At 48.4% G+C, this 12,666-nt stretch overlaps 1 protein-coding gene across 16 annotated transcripts in view; it reads left to right on the top strand.

Moving 5' to 3' along the window:
* Wnk2 (WNK lysine deficient protein kinase 2) overlaps positions 1-12,666 on the top strand; it is a 118,465-nt gene that overhangs the window by 37,789 nt on the left and 68,010 nt on the right. For all 16 annotated transcript variants that reach the window (XM_031359733.1, XM_031359726.1, XM_031359734.1 and 13 more), the window contains exons 3-4: positions 9,559-9,731; positions 10,718-10,938. In XM_031359733.1, coding sequence (XP_031215593.1) covers positions 9,559-9,731; positions 10,718-10,938 — 394 coding nt within the window. The remainder of the gene's footprint in view (positions 1-9,558; positions 9,732-10,717; positions 10,939-12,666) is intronic.

The following is a 12,666-nucleotide window of genomic DNA, read 5'->3' as shown; positions in this document are numbered from 1 at the left end:
TCCCACTGGCATCCGCCCTCCCTCCCGCCCCAAAAAGTGGCCCCATCCCAGCTAGCACCAAGCTCTTCCTGGATATGGTGTCACTGCCCATCACTTGATATTGAGGGAGCTGGACTAAAGGGTCACTGTTATCCCATCTCCCTCCAGGATAGGATCCTCAGCCCTGAGGCCCTGACTATGGGGATGAGGGTCTCCTGTTTAAGGTAGTTGTCGGCAGGGCCAGGTCTCATGGGTTTCTTTGGTGAGTGAGAAACCTGGTCCAGAGCCTATGGGTTACACTTAGGTGTGTTCTATTGGATGGGGGCGTTGACCTGACAGACAGTACACCATGATGATGCATACTATATGCTTCTAAAGAAGACAGTGAGTCTCTGGAATCCTGGTCCACTCTGACTGCTGGGTAGGTCTCAGGCTACCTCCTCACCCTCCTTTTACCATTTAGGTGCAGACTGCAGGCTACCATCAGTTGTCTGGTACTCAGAGGACCAGGGTGGCTAGCTTCTCTACCTGCTCTGTCTGGTGTGGCCTCAGCCACATTTAGAAGCTCACAGTGAAATGGAAGACAGGTTGACTCCAGGCATTATAGCTATCTCTCAGACTTACTGGGAAGCCCAAGTGGGCAGCATGTATAAGATGTATGGGTAGGAGGTGTCCCAAGACTCTCTGGCCTCCCTCTGATTTCTTTGCCACAGTCAAGTCAGGCAATGCTGACATGTTGCTTCTCCCTTCGGGGCTGCTTATAGATCTATGAAAATGTCCCTTCCCCTCCTGTACCACCTTATCTCCATAGGGACCCAGCCTGCTTATGGGATGGAGACTGTATGGAGTGGTATGCAGAGAGACTCCTTGCTAGCAGGCACCTCCCCAGATGGCACCCGTGAGGAAAAAGGCCTGGTATCCACTTGGTCTCTGTGCGGCTGAGGCCACCAGGGAGTTTAGTGAGGTCAGCCATGCTTGCTTACATCCTGAAGATGACTCCTGTCTCCCATCCACTCACGCTGAGGCCTATGGCAATTGGTCCAGATAACCCACAGCTTCATTACTTGTGCTGCATCATGGGCAAGGCCTCAGAAGAGCTCTGTCTGGATCACTGTCTGTCATGCCCTATCCCCTGCGAACTTTCTTCCTCCTGCTCTTTATGAGAACTTGCCTTTGCTTCCATGATAGGTGGTGACGGGTCTGCTGGTCTCCAAAATGACTCTCTTCTGCACTGTGACAACTTTATTTTGGTAAATGGTGGCTTCCTAAAATCGTAGAGTCGGGAGGGGAGGGTGCACAAAGCCTGCCCTCAAACTGCCCTACTCATGACATGGGCGCTCATGGCAAGGGTAGGGGCTTCCTGATTGATTGATGGGGTGGCTGCTGGTTCTGATGGAGGATGTGGGAACACAGGATCCAGGTCTCATAAGTGTTGGGAAGAAGTGTGAAGCTCCCCCACCCCCCCAAGGCTTGTGGACCTTCTTTGTCTTTTACTGATCAAGTGGAGATGCTGTCAGAGTCCGTGGACATACAGCAGAAGATAGGCAGACTTATGCCAGGCCCATATTCTCTCCTGAGATAATTAAAATCCCACCATAGGTACCTGGTGCAGCTGCCAAAAGCTCCCCATGGTGCAGAGAAGGCACATTTTCAGTCAAGTTTATATTCTGTTCTGGTCACCTATGCATTATTAATTCCTAATGGTCACCCAGTTTTGGAGAAGCACGTTAGGTCTCAGAATCTTAGGTACACAATGGTTTTATTTAAAGGGTTGTGTCTTAGAATCTACTGTAGAGTACCTGGGAGTGTCAGAAGAGACTGAGAACACTGCTGCATTGTCAGGCTTGCAGAAGTCAGACTTCAACTTCAACTGGAGTGGGAGGCGACCTTGCAAATGGACTTAGTTGTGAGGTGGCTGATGGATCGCTGATGTCTGACACTTGGATCCTAAAAAAGACATTTATAATTGAGAGAGAGTTGATACTTCCAGAACATTAGAAATGGGAGAGGGAAACTTAAAGTCATTCCTGATACCCAAACTTTTGGGTTTATGCTGGCCTGAACCAGTAAGTCATTTAAAATAATTAAGCCCTGATAAGTTGGCATTTTGATGTTTTTATTCAAAATAAATCTATATTAGTTACTCTACGGTGTGGATTGCTTCTCTTTGGTGAGAGTACCTATATCTTTCAGTCAGTGTCCGAGTGAGAGCCCTAGGTTCAGGAGCTTGGCCTTGAGAGAGCAGGGCCTCAAGTCATCTGACAACTGTCATTTTCTTTCTGCCCCTATCCATTCCCTTCTGAAGAAGATAGCATTATCTTCAAAGGCGGCGAGGAACTGGGCTTTTCAGTACACATTTCAGCCTCAGATAACTGAACTTCTTGGTGCTCTTGACAAAGAAGGCTAGGTAGGGCAAGTGCCCGCTGGTGACTTCCCTGAGTCCTGAACCCTCAATCTGAGCACATGCTTGGACTTTACGAGGTAGGCAATGGGCCACAGCATTGGTGGCTGCTATCTCTTTCAGAAAGTGACTCTAGGTACATATCATCCACTGTCTGGATTTCCAGTCACATCTGTATTTGATGTTTTTATCTGGTAGCTGTGAGGAACACTTTGACCTCGATGGTAGTATCTTTTCTTAAACACGGATAGGGAGGTATACCCTGGTTGCTTGGTGATCTATATGACTGTGTTGCCAGGATGATGCTAAGAGGGGGTGGGTTTCTCCCTTGCAGCTGGTATAAGAGGGAATGAAACTGGGAGCTTTCTCTGCTGACCATAGAGGCACCAAGTCTAGCCAGCCCTTGGGAGCCTGAAACCTGCTTCCAGAGTCCTCCACAAGCTGACACCCATTGCTGTCCAGGGCTTGTCCCCCAGCCTATTGCGTTATACCGTGTGCGGTCTCTTCATTATGTCCTCCCATCCTGCAGAGGTACTGGCCCTGTCAGTCTCGCATAGAGTGTGGAATCACAGTTCTCCCAGGCTGCCTGCAGAGAGGGTTCTGTTTGGTGGCTGGGTGCCCTTGCTGGCCATGCCTACTTGTTCTTTCAGCCTTATTTTTTGGCTCAGTGGGCAATTGCATGTTTACTTTCTTGTCTGTTTGTGGCTTTCCCCTAAGGTTTCTTGCTTGCCTAGATGCTGACCTGAAGCAGAGCTTGCAGGACACAGTGGCTTCGCCCTCTCAGATGTTGTGCCCTGTACACCTATTCAGCCCACAGACTTCCAGATCACACACCTTCATTCACTTACCCTAGACTGTGAGAGGAAGAGAGTATGCACCCACACCAGTAGAGACAGTGGGCCTGACTCAACTCCTAGGGACCTGAGGGTAGAGGGAGGCCCTGTATTCTAGGACAATGTGGAACATTCAGGGACACTGAACCTTTCTGGAATAGTGAGGTGCTTCAGGAGGTGAGGGGACAGAAGAGATACAGGTGTGCAGTTGCAGCTCTGTGCTACCTGACCAGATGCCTGCTGGCCCCAGGATGGTGGCACCATTGGGTGTGAGGGAGGTGAATCATTGGGCTCTTCCAGAGACTTATAACCCCATTCTGACTAACTAGTTGGAGCCCAAACTAGGCCTAGTCTCCCTTCATAGGATAGCACCAAAGTCCAGAGCCTGTGAGCACCCTCATAGAGGTAGGGGAGGGAGGTTGGAATAGGGAGTTTCCAAAGGGGAGACCTGCAAAGGGGAAAACATTTGAAATGTAAATAAAGAAAATATCCAATTAAAAAATAATTAGCTAAAAATAGTATTTTGGGGGGGGGGGCTAAAGAGTTGGCTTAGCAACTAAGAGCATTTATCATTCTTGCAAAAAGACCCCTGTCAAATCTCAGCAATACATAGTGGTTCACAACCATCTATAACTCCAGTTCCAGGAGATCCAACAGCCTCCTCTGACCTCAGCAGGTAGCAGGTATGCACACACGGTACACAGACATACATGTAAAGCAAAATACCCATACATGTAAAATAAAAAATGTAACCCACCATTGTACTGGGTTACATTTTCATGAAAGTACATGGTATGCTCTGAGCGTATTTCTCCATACTTACTTTCCCTTGTGGGTGCTCTCTCTTCCCAGTGGTTCCCTTTGTTTTCCTGGAAAGTTTCACTTCTTTTATGTTACCTGTCTGTCTGTGGCTTTATGTGTTTGCATAGAACTCGAGCACCCACAAATGAGAGCAAACCTGTAATACTGTCTTTCCTCGAAGACATCATTCTCTTGCTATGACTATTCCATTTATATCCATTTTCTACAAATAACATATCTTCATTCTTTGTGACTTAAAAAAATCCTGTGGTGTTTCTTGGGTTTGACTCAGTCTATAAGCTCATCCTCTGGAAAGAGGCTTGCCGCCAGCTTCGCTGTGCCCGTGCTAGCCAGCACCCTGCCACCATGCCTGAGAAGGCATGCTTCGCTTCCTTTGTTGTAGAAAGACACTGCTCTCTTGTAACTATCCCTCTTGGGCCTGACTCCCTGAGCCATCACCCTCTGGGCTGTTGTGATGGTATTGTGGCCCTGGGCTGTAGGCCTGATGTGATGGTGCTGTGGTCCTGGGCTGTAGGCCTGACTCCTGAGCCATTGCCCTCTGGGCTGTTGTGATGGTATTGTGGTCCTGGGCTGTAGGCCTGATGTGATGGTGCTGTGGTCCTGGGCTGTAGGCCTGACTCCCTGAGCCATTGCCCTCTGGGCTGTTGTGATGGTACTGCGGCCCTGGGTTACCACAGGGGTGGTTACCTGCGGCCCTGGGTTACCACAGGGGTGGTTACCTGCAGACACTTGTACTTTCTAGGCAGCAACTCTGTTTTCTTTCTGTGTCATCCTGGCTGCCCTGGAACTTGCTCTGTAGATCAGACTGACCTCAAAGTCACAGAGATCTGCCTGCCTCTGCCGCCACCATTCAGCGGCCTCTGACTTTCTTCATACCAAAAGCACCCTCTCCCTGCCCTGAAGCGCAGGTTAAGCCCATCAGGAATAGGTTGTCTGATCACCTGGGCTATCAGACCTGAGCACTCCTGAATGGCCCTCACCTTACCTTGGAGGCTGCCATTTTGTCTCCCCTTTGCATGATTGGTTAATGGCGATGGATAACCTAGTAAAGAGAGGGCCGTGCTCCTAATCTTAAATGACCAAGGAGAATGGCACTTTGGTAAAACTTCCTGGTGGCATGGAATATTAAAATGTCTCTGACCCACTTTCTGGCCCACTCCTAGAGGCACCATGGCTAACAACTTATGACTTTGGTGTCTTTAATTTATCGCCTTTAGCTACTTGGCATCATTAATACTGTGCCAGATCCTGGGTTAGATAACTATCAACACATGAATGTATGCACATGTATACATGAGGGCGCACATGCATACACACACATACAAACACATGCACACACACTCACACATGCATGCATGAACATGCACACACACATGTGCACTCACATGGGGAAGATAATACTGGACCTAGCTTATGCAAGGTGCCTTCTCTCACGACCTGTTCATGTTAGTTTTGATATTTGCAGCTTGGACATTGCATTGTGAGCTATATGCTGCTGTTGGTTGATGGTTAATATTGTAAAATAACTTAGGCTTTAATGGCGTTCTGAGGCCTCTCTCAAGTCACTAACTAGGCCCATGGGAAGGGAACTGGGAGACAATATTGCTGCCCTGAGAAGGCTTTGTGGGGAAGCTGAGCTGGCCCAGCAGCCATCTTCTCAGCTGCTTCATCAGCGTCCCCCCAAAGTCAAGTTAGCTTCACCCCTTTTGTATGTGCGGGGTATGCTCATGCGTCTGTGTGCAGCTACACGTGCCTCTGTAGAGCCTAGAGGAGGATGTCTGCTGTCTTGCTCTATCACTCTCTACTTATTCACTTGAGATAGGCTCTCTCGCTGAACCTGAAGCTGGCCTGATGGCCAACCAAGTCTTTCAGCCCTCCGCAGCACTGTGTGTACGGGTCCTAGATGCACACATCCACACCTAGCCTTTATGTGGGTGCTGGGGACTCAAACTCATGCTTGCACAACAAGCTCTCTTGCCTGCTGAGCTGTTTCCCCAACCCTGACACATCCATTTCTGTTTACAGTAGGCTCACTTCATCTAGAGGGCACGAAAAGTTCCTACTTCCCATGTAGGAACCTCTGAGTTCCTACATGTGGGAAAATTAATCTCATCAGCCTGGAGAGGTGTGCGCTTGGCTGGGTGTAGAGTTCTTAGTCGGCACTTTGAGGTTGCTGCTGCCCTCCCCACAACCCATATCACTGATCCCACTCATTGCCGCCTGAGCCATTTCTTTGCAGATAGAAAACCCTTTCAGACCTCAGGATTCTGAAGTTTCACCAGGACAGATCTGGAGTGTAGGTCAGTTTTCATTACTGACCTGACTTCAGCAGGCCTTTTCATCCTAAAACATTCCCCTTTTAATCCAGGGAAACCCTATTCCGCTGTATATATTTCATGATGTCTTTCCATAGAGCCACTGTCACATAGTTGTTTGTCTTCCAAGTAGTTCTTTGTTATTTTTCCTCTCTCCCCCCCTCCCTCTCTCTCGATTTACCTTTCTCATCCAGTCTTTGGAAATGTCTAACTTTCTATTTTTTTGTTACATTTTAAAAATTGAGATGTAAAGCACTGAAATGTGTATCTTAAAACATTCAACTTGGGGCTGGGGAGACGGTTCATTGTTGAATCACTGGTTAAGAAAGCACTAGTTATATCTGAAGCATAGTGGGTAAGTAAACTGGGTGGGTGGCACAGCCTACTTTTAATCCCAGAAATAGAGACTGAGAATCCCAGGAACAAACTGCTTAGCTAGACTAGGAACAGGAGTGAGTTCTGGGCTTAAGCGAGACTCTGCCTCAGTATATATGGTGGAGATAACTCCAGTGCTAGCACAGGAAGAGGCTGGCAGATCTGTGAGTGTAAGGCCAGTCAGAGATAAAGAGAGACCCTGTCTCACTCTCCTGCAACCTCCAAAGAAATCAAATGTAAATCTCAAGCTTTCATATATATGTGTTTGAACTTGTACACATGCACACACACTAAACAAATTTACATTGTATACACACACACACACACACACACACACACACACAGACACAGACGCACAAAAGCATGAGCTAAGTGGTGGGGTATTTGAGAAGCAAGTACAGGGCCCTGGACTCAGTCCCCAGTTCTTCCCAAACTAACGAAAAACATCCTTCACCACACTTGGACCCCAGACACACACACACCCTGCCCTCCACACACCAGGTTCTCAGTTCCAGGTCTTGCCCACTCCAGTGGTAGCCATTGTTCTAAAGCTGACCCTTTGCTATTAGTCAGCCTAATAACAGTTCCCACCAGACACATGTTTATGCCTGGCTTCCTTAATTCAGACCGGTGCTTTGGGGATTCACACAGAATAGGTTTTAATCAAGAGAGGGGTTTGTTGTTGTTGTTGCTTTTGTTTTTCCTTCTAGTTGCTGATGTATATACTGTTTTTGTGGGCGTAGCGACAAAGTGTTTCTGTTTCCCAGCATGAGATCCTTCAACTGATGTTAGGCGGGAGTGTGGTGGAGCCGCTCTTGCGTCATCTTTTGAGGACTTGTGTTTCTTTTCTCTCTGTGGATCTTCTCTATGAGGGGAATGATGGGACCCAGAGCTGATAGGAAGCTGCTGAGAGATCTTGGCCATTTCTCCAGGTTGTTTGGTGAAACACCTGTCTGTCTGCATCATTTATGGATGCTGTCTTTCCATTCAGGGGCCAAGTCCTTTGTCAGATGTATATATTGGAAATGGTTGCTCCCAGTGTGTAGCTTTGCTTTCATTATCTTAGATAAACAATAATTTTAATGAGCAGAACATGTTACCATTTTACTGTCTAGATTAGAGATGTACTCAGTGTTTCACTGGATTATAGAATATGTTTACATATTAAACAAAACCATTTCAGCTTTCAGAACTTGTAAGAACTCGTTTCTGGGTGTTTTCTTTTAGAATAGCAGTTTGCTCTTGAATATGCAGGTCCACATCTTAGATCTCCATGAGAAGAAAATTAGTTACCTGTTTTGAGGTCTCTGAATGATTGTCTTTCTGGTACTGGTTACATATGATTTCTCTTGGCTGCTTGGCCTTGTTGATAATAGCAACTATGTCGCTGATTAGCAAAGGGACAGACAAGGGTCTGTGTTGTGGGTCAGGGGTCTGGCCTAAATGGGTGTGGCTCCCATGTGGGGTAATTTCTTAACACGGTGACTTGTCATGAACCTGTTGGCCACTGCTTCTGTTGGACTCTGTCATTGTGTGGGGCCTTCTAAAAGGGTCCTTGGGATCTTAGCTTATAGTTCCTTTCAGCTCTGATCTCTCCTTGATCTATCTCATACCACCTGTTTCCTGTCCCCTGGAATTCCTTCGAGTTTCTGTGTTCTGAGTTCAGTTGTGTTAACGGTTTCCTTTGCGAATATAAACACCTGTCTAGTCACTCTCCTGTGGCTCTGGGGTGTGTGGTAGGGGAGGCAGGACTGGAAGGTGACTCACTCCACGCAGGCGGAGCTGAGAAGGGTTCTCTATGCTTATAGAATAGGGGGAGGTCACCCTGGGGCCCATGGCTGTGGCGTATCAGGAGAAGAACTTGGAAGCACAGAGCAGAGATTGGGAGCATGTGAGCTCTTTGGGGTTATTTTGAGTGTTCCAGGATGAGAATCCATGGATGGATTTGAGACAGGGGGTGGTAGAGTCAGGGTCTACCTGGGTTGCCGAGGGTTAATGAGGCAGGGGCTAGGGCAGAGGGCACACAACTTGAAAGTTTCAAGATGGCAATGAGGTTTTGTTCTCTTTAATTTGAGACAGGCTCTCACATAGCCCAGGCTGACCTCCAACTTGATATATAACTCAAAATAACCTTGAACTTCTGATCCTTCTGCCTCCACCTCTCAAGTGCTGTGTGGGCCACCAGGCCTTGCTCATTGAGTGCTCAGGATTGACCCAGGGCTTTGTGCATAGCAGGCAAGCACTGTTTTCAGTGAGCTACATCCCTAGACCTACATTGATATTTGTTTACTGCTCCACTGTAAACTTTGAGACAGCAGATAGGCCAAGCACAGCGGCCCAAAGTCAGGCAAAGCATGCTTCATTCTGCTCCGAGGGCTGGGCTGCCTGCTCTCAGGATTGCCCGTGCCAAGATGGCCCTTCATCACCTCAGTGCTGGTTTCTGGCACTGCAGTCCCCTGAGTCTTGAGCACCTCCCCCTACTGTGTATGCCTTAGAAGCAAGCTGACATTTCATCCCTTTAACGAATACTCTGAAATGAATGATCTCTGAGGGAGAGAGGCCTCCAAGGTATTTTAAAGGAAAAAGTGCAAGAGCTCAGCTGCATGGGGTATGCGCAGCTTCTGCCTTCTCAGGGCAACTCCTTACAGAGGGCCCAGGCAGGGGCTGCACCTGGGGTTAACTGTGGAACGCCATTTGCCACTGTGGGCAGAAAAGAAGGGTAGATTCTGTTAAGTGTCACTGCTGTGGACTTATATGCCCCTGAGGCTTCTCCTGCATTGCCCTGACAGGGCCTAGGGCACCATCCACCCAGTGCACCTATCTCTGTCTTTAGGACCGGAAGCTCACCAAGCTTGAACGGCAGCGATTCAAAGAGGAGGCAGAGATGCTGAAAGGTCTACAGCACCCCAACATTGTGCGCTTCTATGACTTCTGGGAGTCCAGTGCCAAGGGCAAGCGATGTATCGTGCTGGTGACGGAGCTGATGACCTCAGGGACACTGAAGACGTAAGTGCTGCCCACATGTGGGCTGGGGTAGCCTTGGGTAGGGGCTGTGATTGGTGTTGGGGTGCTTGGGTCAACCTGGCTGGTGTCTGTGATCTGTTGTCCGTTCGACAGTGTCTTTTGTGAGTCCTATTCTTTCTCTAAGCCATGGGAAGCCCATTCCCCAAGTGAGAACAAATGAGACTGGTTCTCATGACCACTCAACTATTTCCACTCTCTCTTCCTGTGTAAGGGCACTTCCCAGTGACACAGTTCCTTTGTCTGCTTTGTCTGGGACCTTATTACTGGCCAATATCTGCCTAGAGGCCAGCCTGGCATGGTTTAGTGGCCTGGAAGGAAAATGCAGACATTAACAGCCAAACAAGGGGTTGGGAGTTCAGTGGCCATGGCAGTTTGCTACTCTTTCCCAAGTTCTGTACTATGGGAGTATGGTAATGTCCCCTCTGGGTAGCCATAGTTGAATTCCTCTGAATCATTTTAACCCTGAGGCCCCAAGTAGGACCTTGACGTTCTCTACTTCTGGGCAGCTTCACTCTACTGTATAGACTCGGTAAGGGAATGCTACTTCCAACCTCCCCCCTGTGTGAAATCAGGGCCTAGTGCACATCTTGTGTCGTGGATAGCCTGGCCTTTGTGACCTTTGACTGTAGGTATTCCTCTATCACTCATGCTAGGCTGGGACTCTGCCCCATTTGGTGGCTTCTTATCACATCCAGGAGATTAAGGTTATGATTGGCATGGGTTTGGTAGCAAGGTCTCCAATGAAAAAGCTCCAGTGGAGGACTGTGGTCCTGGCTCAGCTGCCTCGATCCAGCTGGGACACCCCGGGTAGGAGAAGAGCTATTGGGCACCTCACTTTCCCCTCAACTGTCCTACACAGTTGCAAAACCCATGTGACTGAGCTCTGTCACAGATTGGACTTTGCCAGGCAGGGCCTTCCTAAGGGCCTTCAGCAGATGAACTGCTTGATGGTTCTGCCCCTCCCCCAGGTACCTGAAGCGATTCAAGGTGATGAAGCCCAAGGTACTGAGGAGCTGGTGCCGGCAGATCCTGAAGGGCCTGCTGTTCCTGCATACAAGGACACCCCCCATCATCCACCGAGACCTCAAGTGTGACAACATCTTCATCACTGGGCCCACAGGCTCTGTGAAGATTGGTGACTTGGGTCTAGCCACCCTTAAAAGAGCATCTTTTGCCAAAAGTGTGATAGGTGAGCCTGTTTCTTTTCCCTAGGCACCTAGGGGACCACACATCATTGAAGGAGCCACAAAAACCCAGATTTGTTCTATTACCTCAGACCTTGTACAAGAGGCTCATCAGAGTGTCTGGGTATCCAAGCAGCTCCAGGATTCTGGTGGCTCAGCCAGAGGACCTGCCTCGTGGGGAACATGCTGCCTTCCAGCTTGCCTTGAAATACTGGCTCTGTTCCCCACTGAGAGTCCTTTCAGACTCAGGGGTGGGATGGTCTCTGCATCAGATTCTTGGCTGTGCTGGGTACCACCTATGATTGCCTGCCAAGGGTGGTGGGCTAGATGCCAGCTTCTGAGTTGTGGTGGACACTGTGGCTACTCAGGAGAAGGAAGTAGTGTTACCACAGAGGAATTACACCGCTTGTGGGAAGTGGGACTGGAGCTGGTGCCAGCAGTCAGGGAGAGGACTACCCAAGGCTGTGAGGCACAAAGAAATGACAGTGTGCAGTGTCTGAACAGAAAGGTGGATCGGAGTTCAGCATGGTATTTACAGGGTGGTAGAGGGTGGTACTGAGGTTTTGGGGTCTTTTGTGTACCCAGGCCTTGGCTCCAGACCTCTCCTCCTCTGAGAAACCTTCCTGGCCAACTTTTGGGGGATGGTACTCTGGGTCCTGTGATAGTAGCCTGAAGTTCTATGTAAGGATAAAGGGGGTCTGGATCATGTTATATGCCAACCTTGAAATGACTAGCATAGCACACTAAGTGTCTAGCAGATGCTGAGAAGGATCTTGTAGGCTTTGGAGAGAACATTAGAGGGAACAGTAACAACTGTTTTGGGCTCTTCACTGCCTTGAAGTCAGGTCTACTCCTCCATCAAGGTTGGTTTCTCACATGAACAGGACAAGGAGTAAGGTTGGCCTCAGGTCCTTATGAATTGTTTGGGGAAAGAAACTGGCCAGTGTGGCAATCTTGGGGAACTGCTACATTTTAAGTAGTATCTTTGGAATATAATATTTAGTGTAGCTGGGGAATGACCCTTTGGAGCCTAGATCTCTGGTCTCTTTATCCTGATAGAGTAGCAGCATGGTGGTGTGCTGGGACTGACCCAAGTCTCAGTTTCTTGTCTGTGAAGATAGGTAGAGCTAAGCTAGGGAGATGGCTAAGCTAGGGAGATGGCTAAGCTAGGGAGATGGCTAAGCTAGGGAGATGGCTAAGCTAGGGAGATAGCTCAACGAGGAAGAGTACTTCCAGCATAACCATAAGGACTTGAGTCAAATCCCCAGAGCCTACATTTAAAAAAACAGGCAGTGGGGTTGGAGAGAGGGCCCAGCTGTTAACTAGAGCATGCGTTGCTCTTCTAGAGGACCCAAGTTTAATTTCCAGCACACATATCAGGTGGCTTACAACCATCTTTAACTACAGCTCCAGAAGATCTGGCTTCTGTTACCACCCTGACACATGTGGCATAAACACACACACACACACACACACACACACACACATTTTAAAATAAATAACTTATGTGCTTTTAAGCCTGATGTGGTTGCACATGTGTCTATAACCCTACCACTGCAGGGATTCAGGAGGATTTCTGGGACTTTCTGACCACCAGCCTCACTCCAGGTGCAGTGAGAGGCCCTATCTCAAGGGAATTGATGGAGAACAATAGAACAGGGTACCAGGCATCATCTGACTTTTGTGTGTGTATACGCATACATATACCATCCATATATACCATGTATATATAC

This window comes from Mastomys coucha, unplaced genomic scaffold (assembly GCF_008632895.1).
Source record: "Mastomys coucha isolate ucsf_1 unplaced genomic scaffold, UCSF_Mcou_1 pScaffold7, whole genome shotgun sequence".
NCBI lineage: Eukaryota > Metazoa > Chordata > Mammalia > Rodentia > Muridae > Mastomys > Mastomys coucha.
The sequence above is the reverse complement of the archived record's forward strand: the minus strand, read 5'-3'. Positions and strand labels throughout refer to the sequence as shown.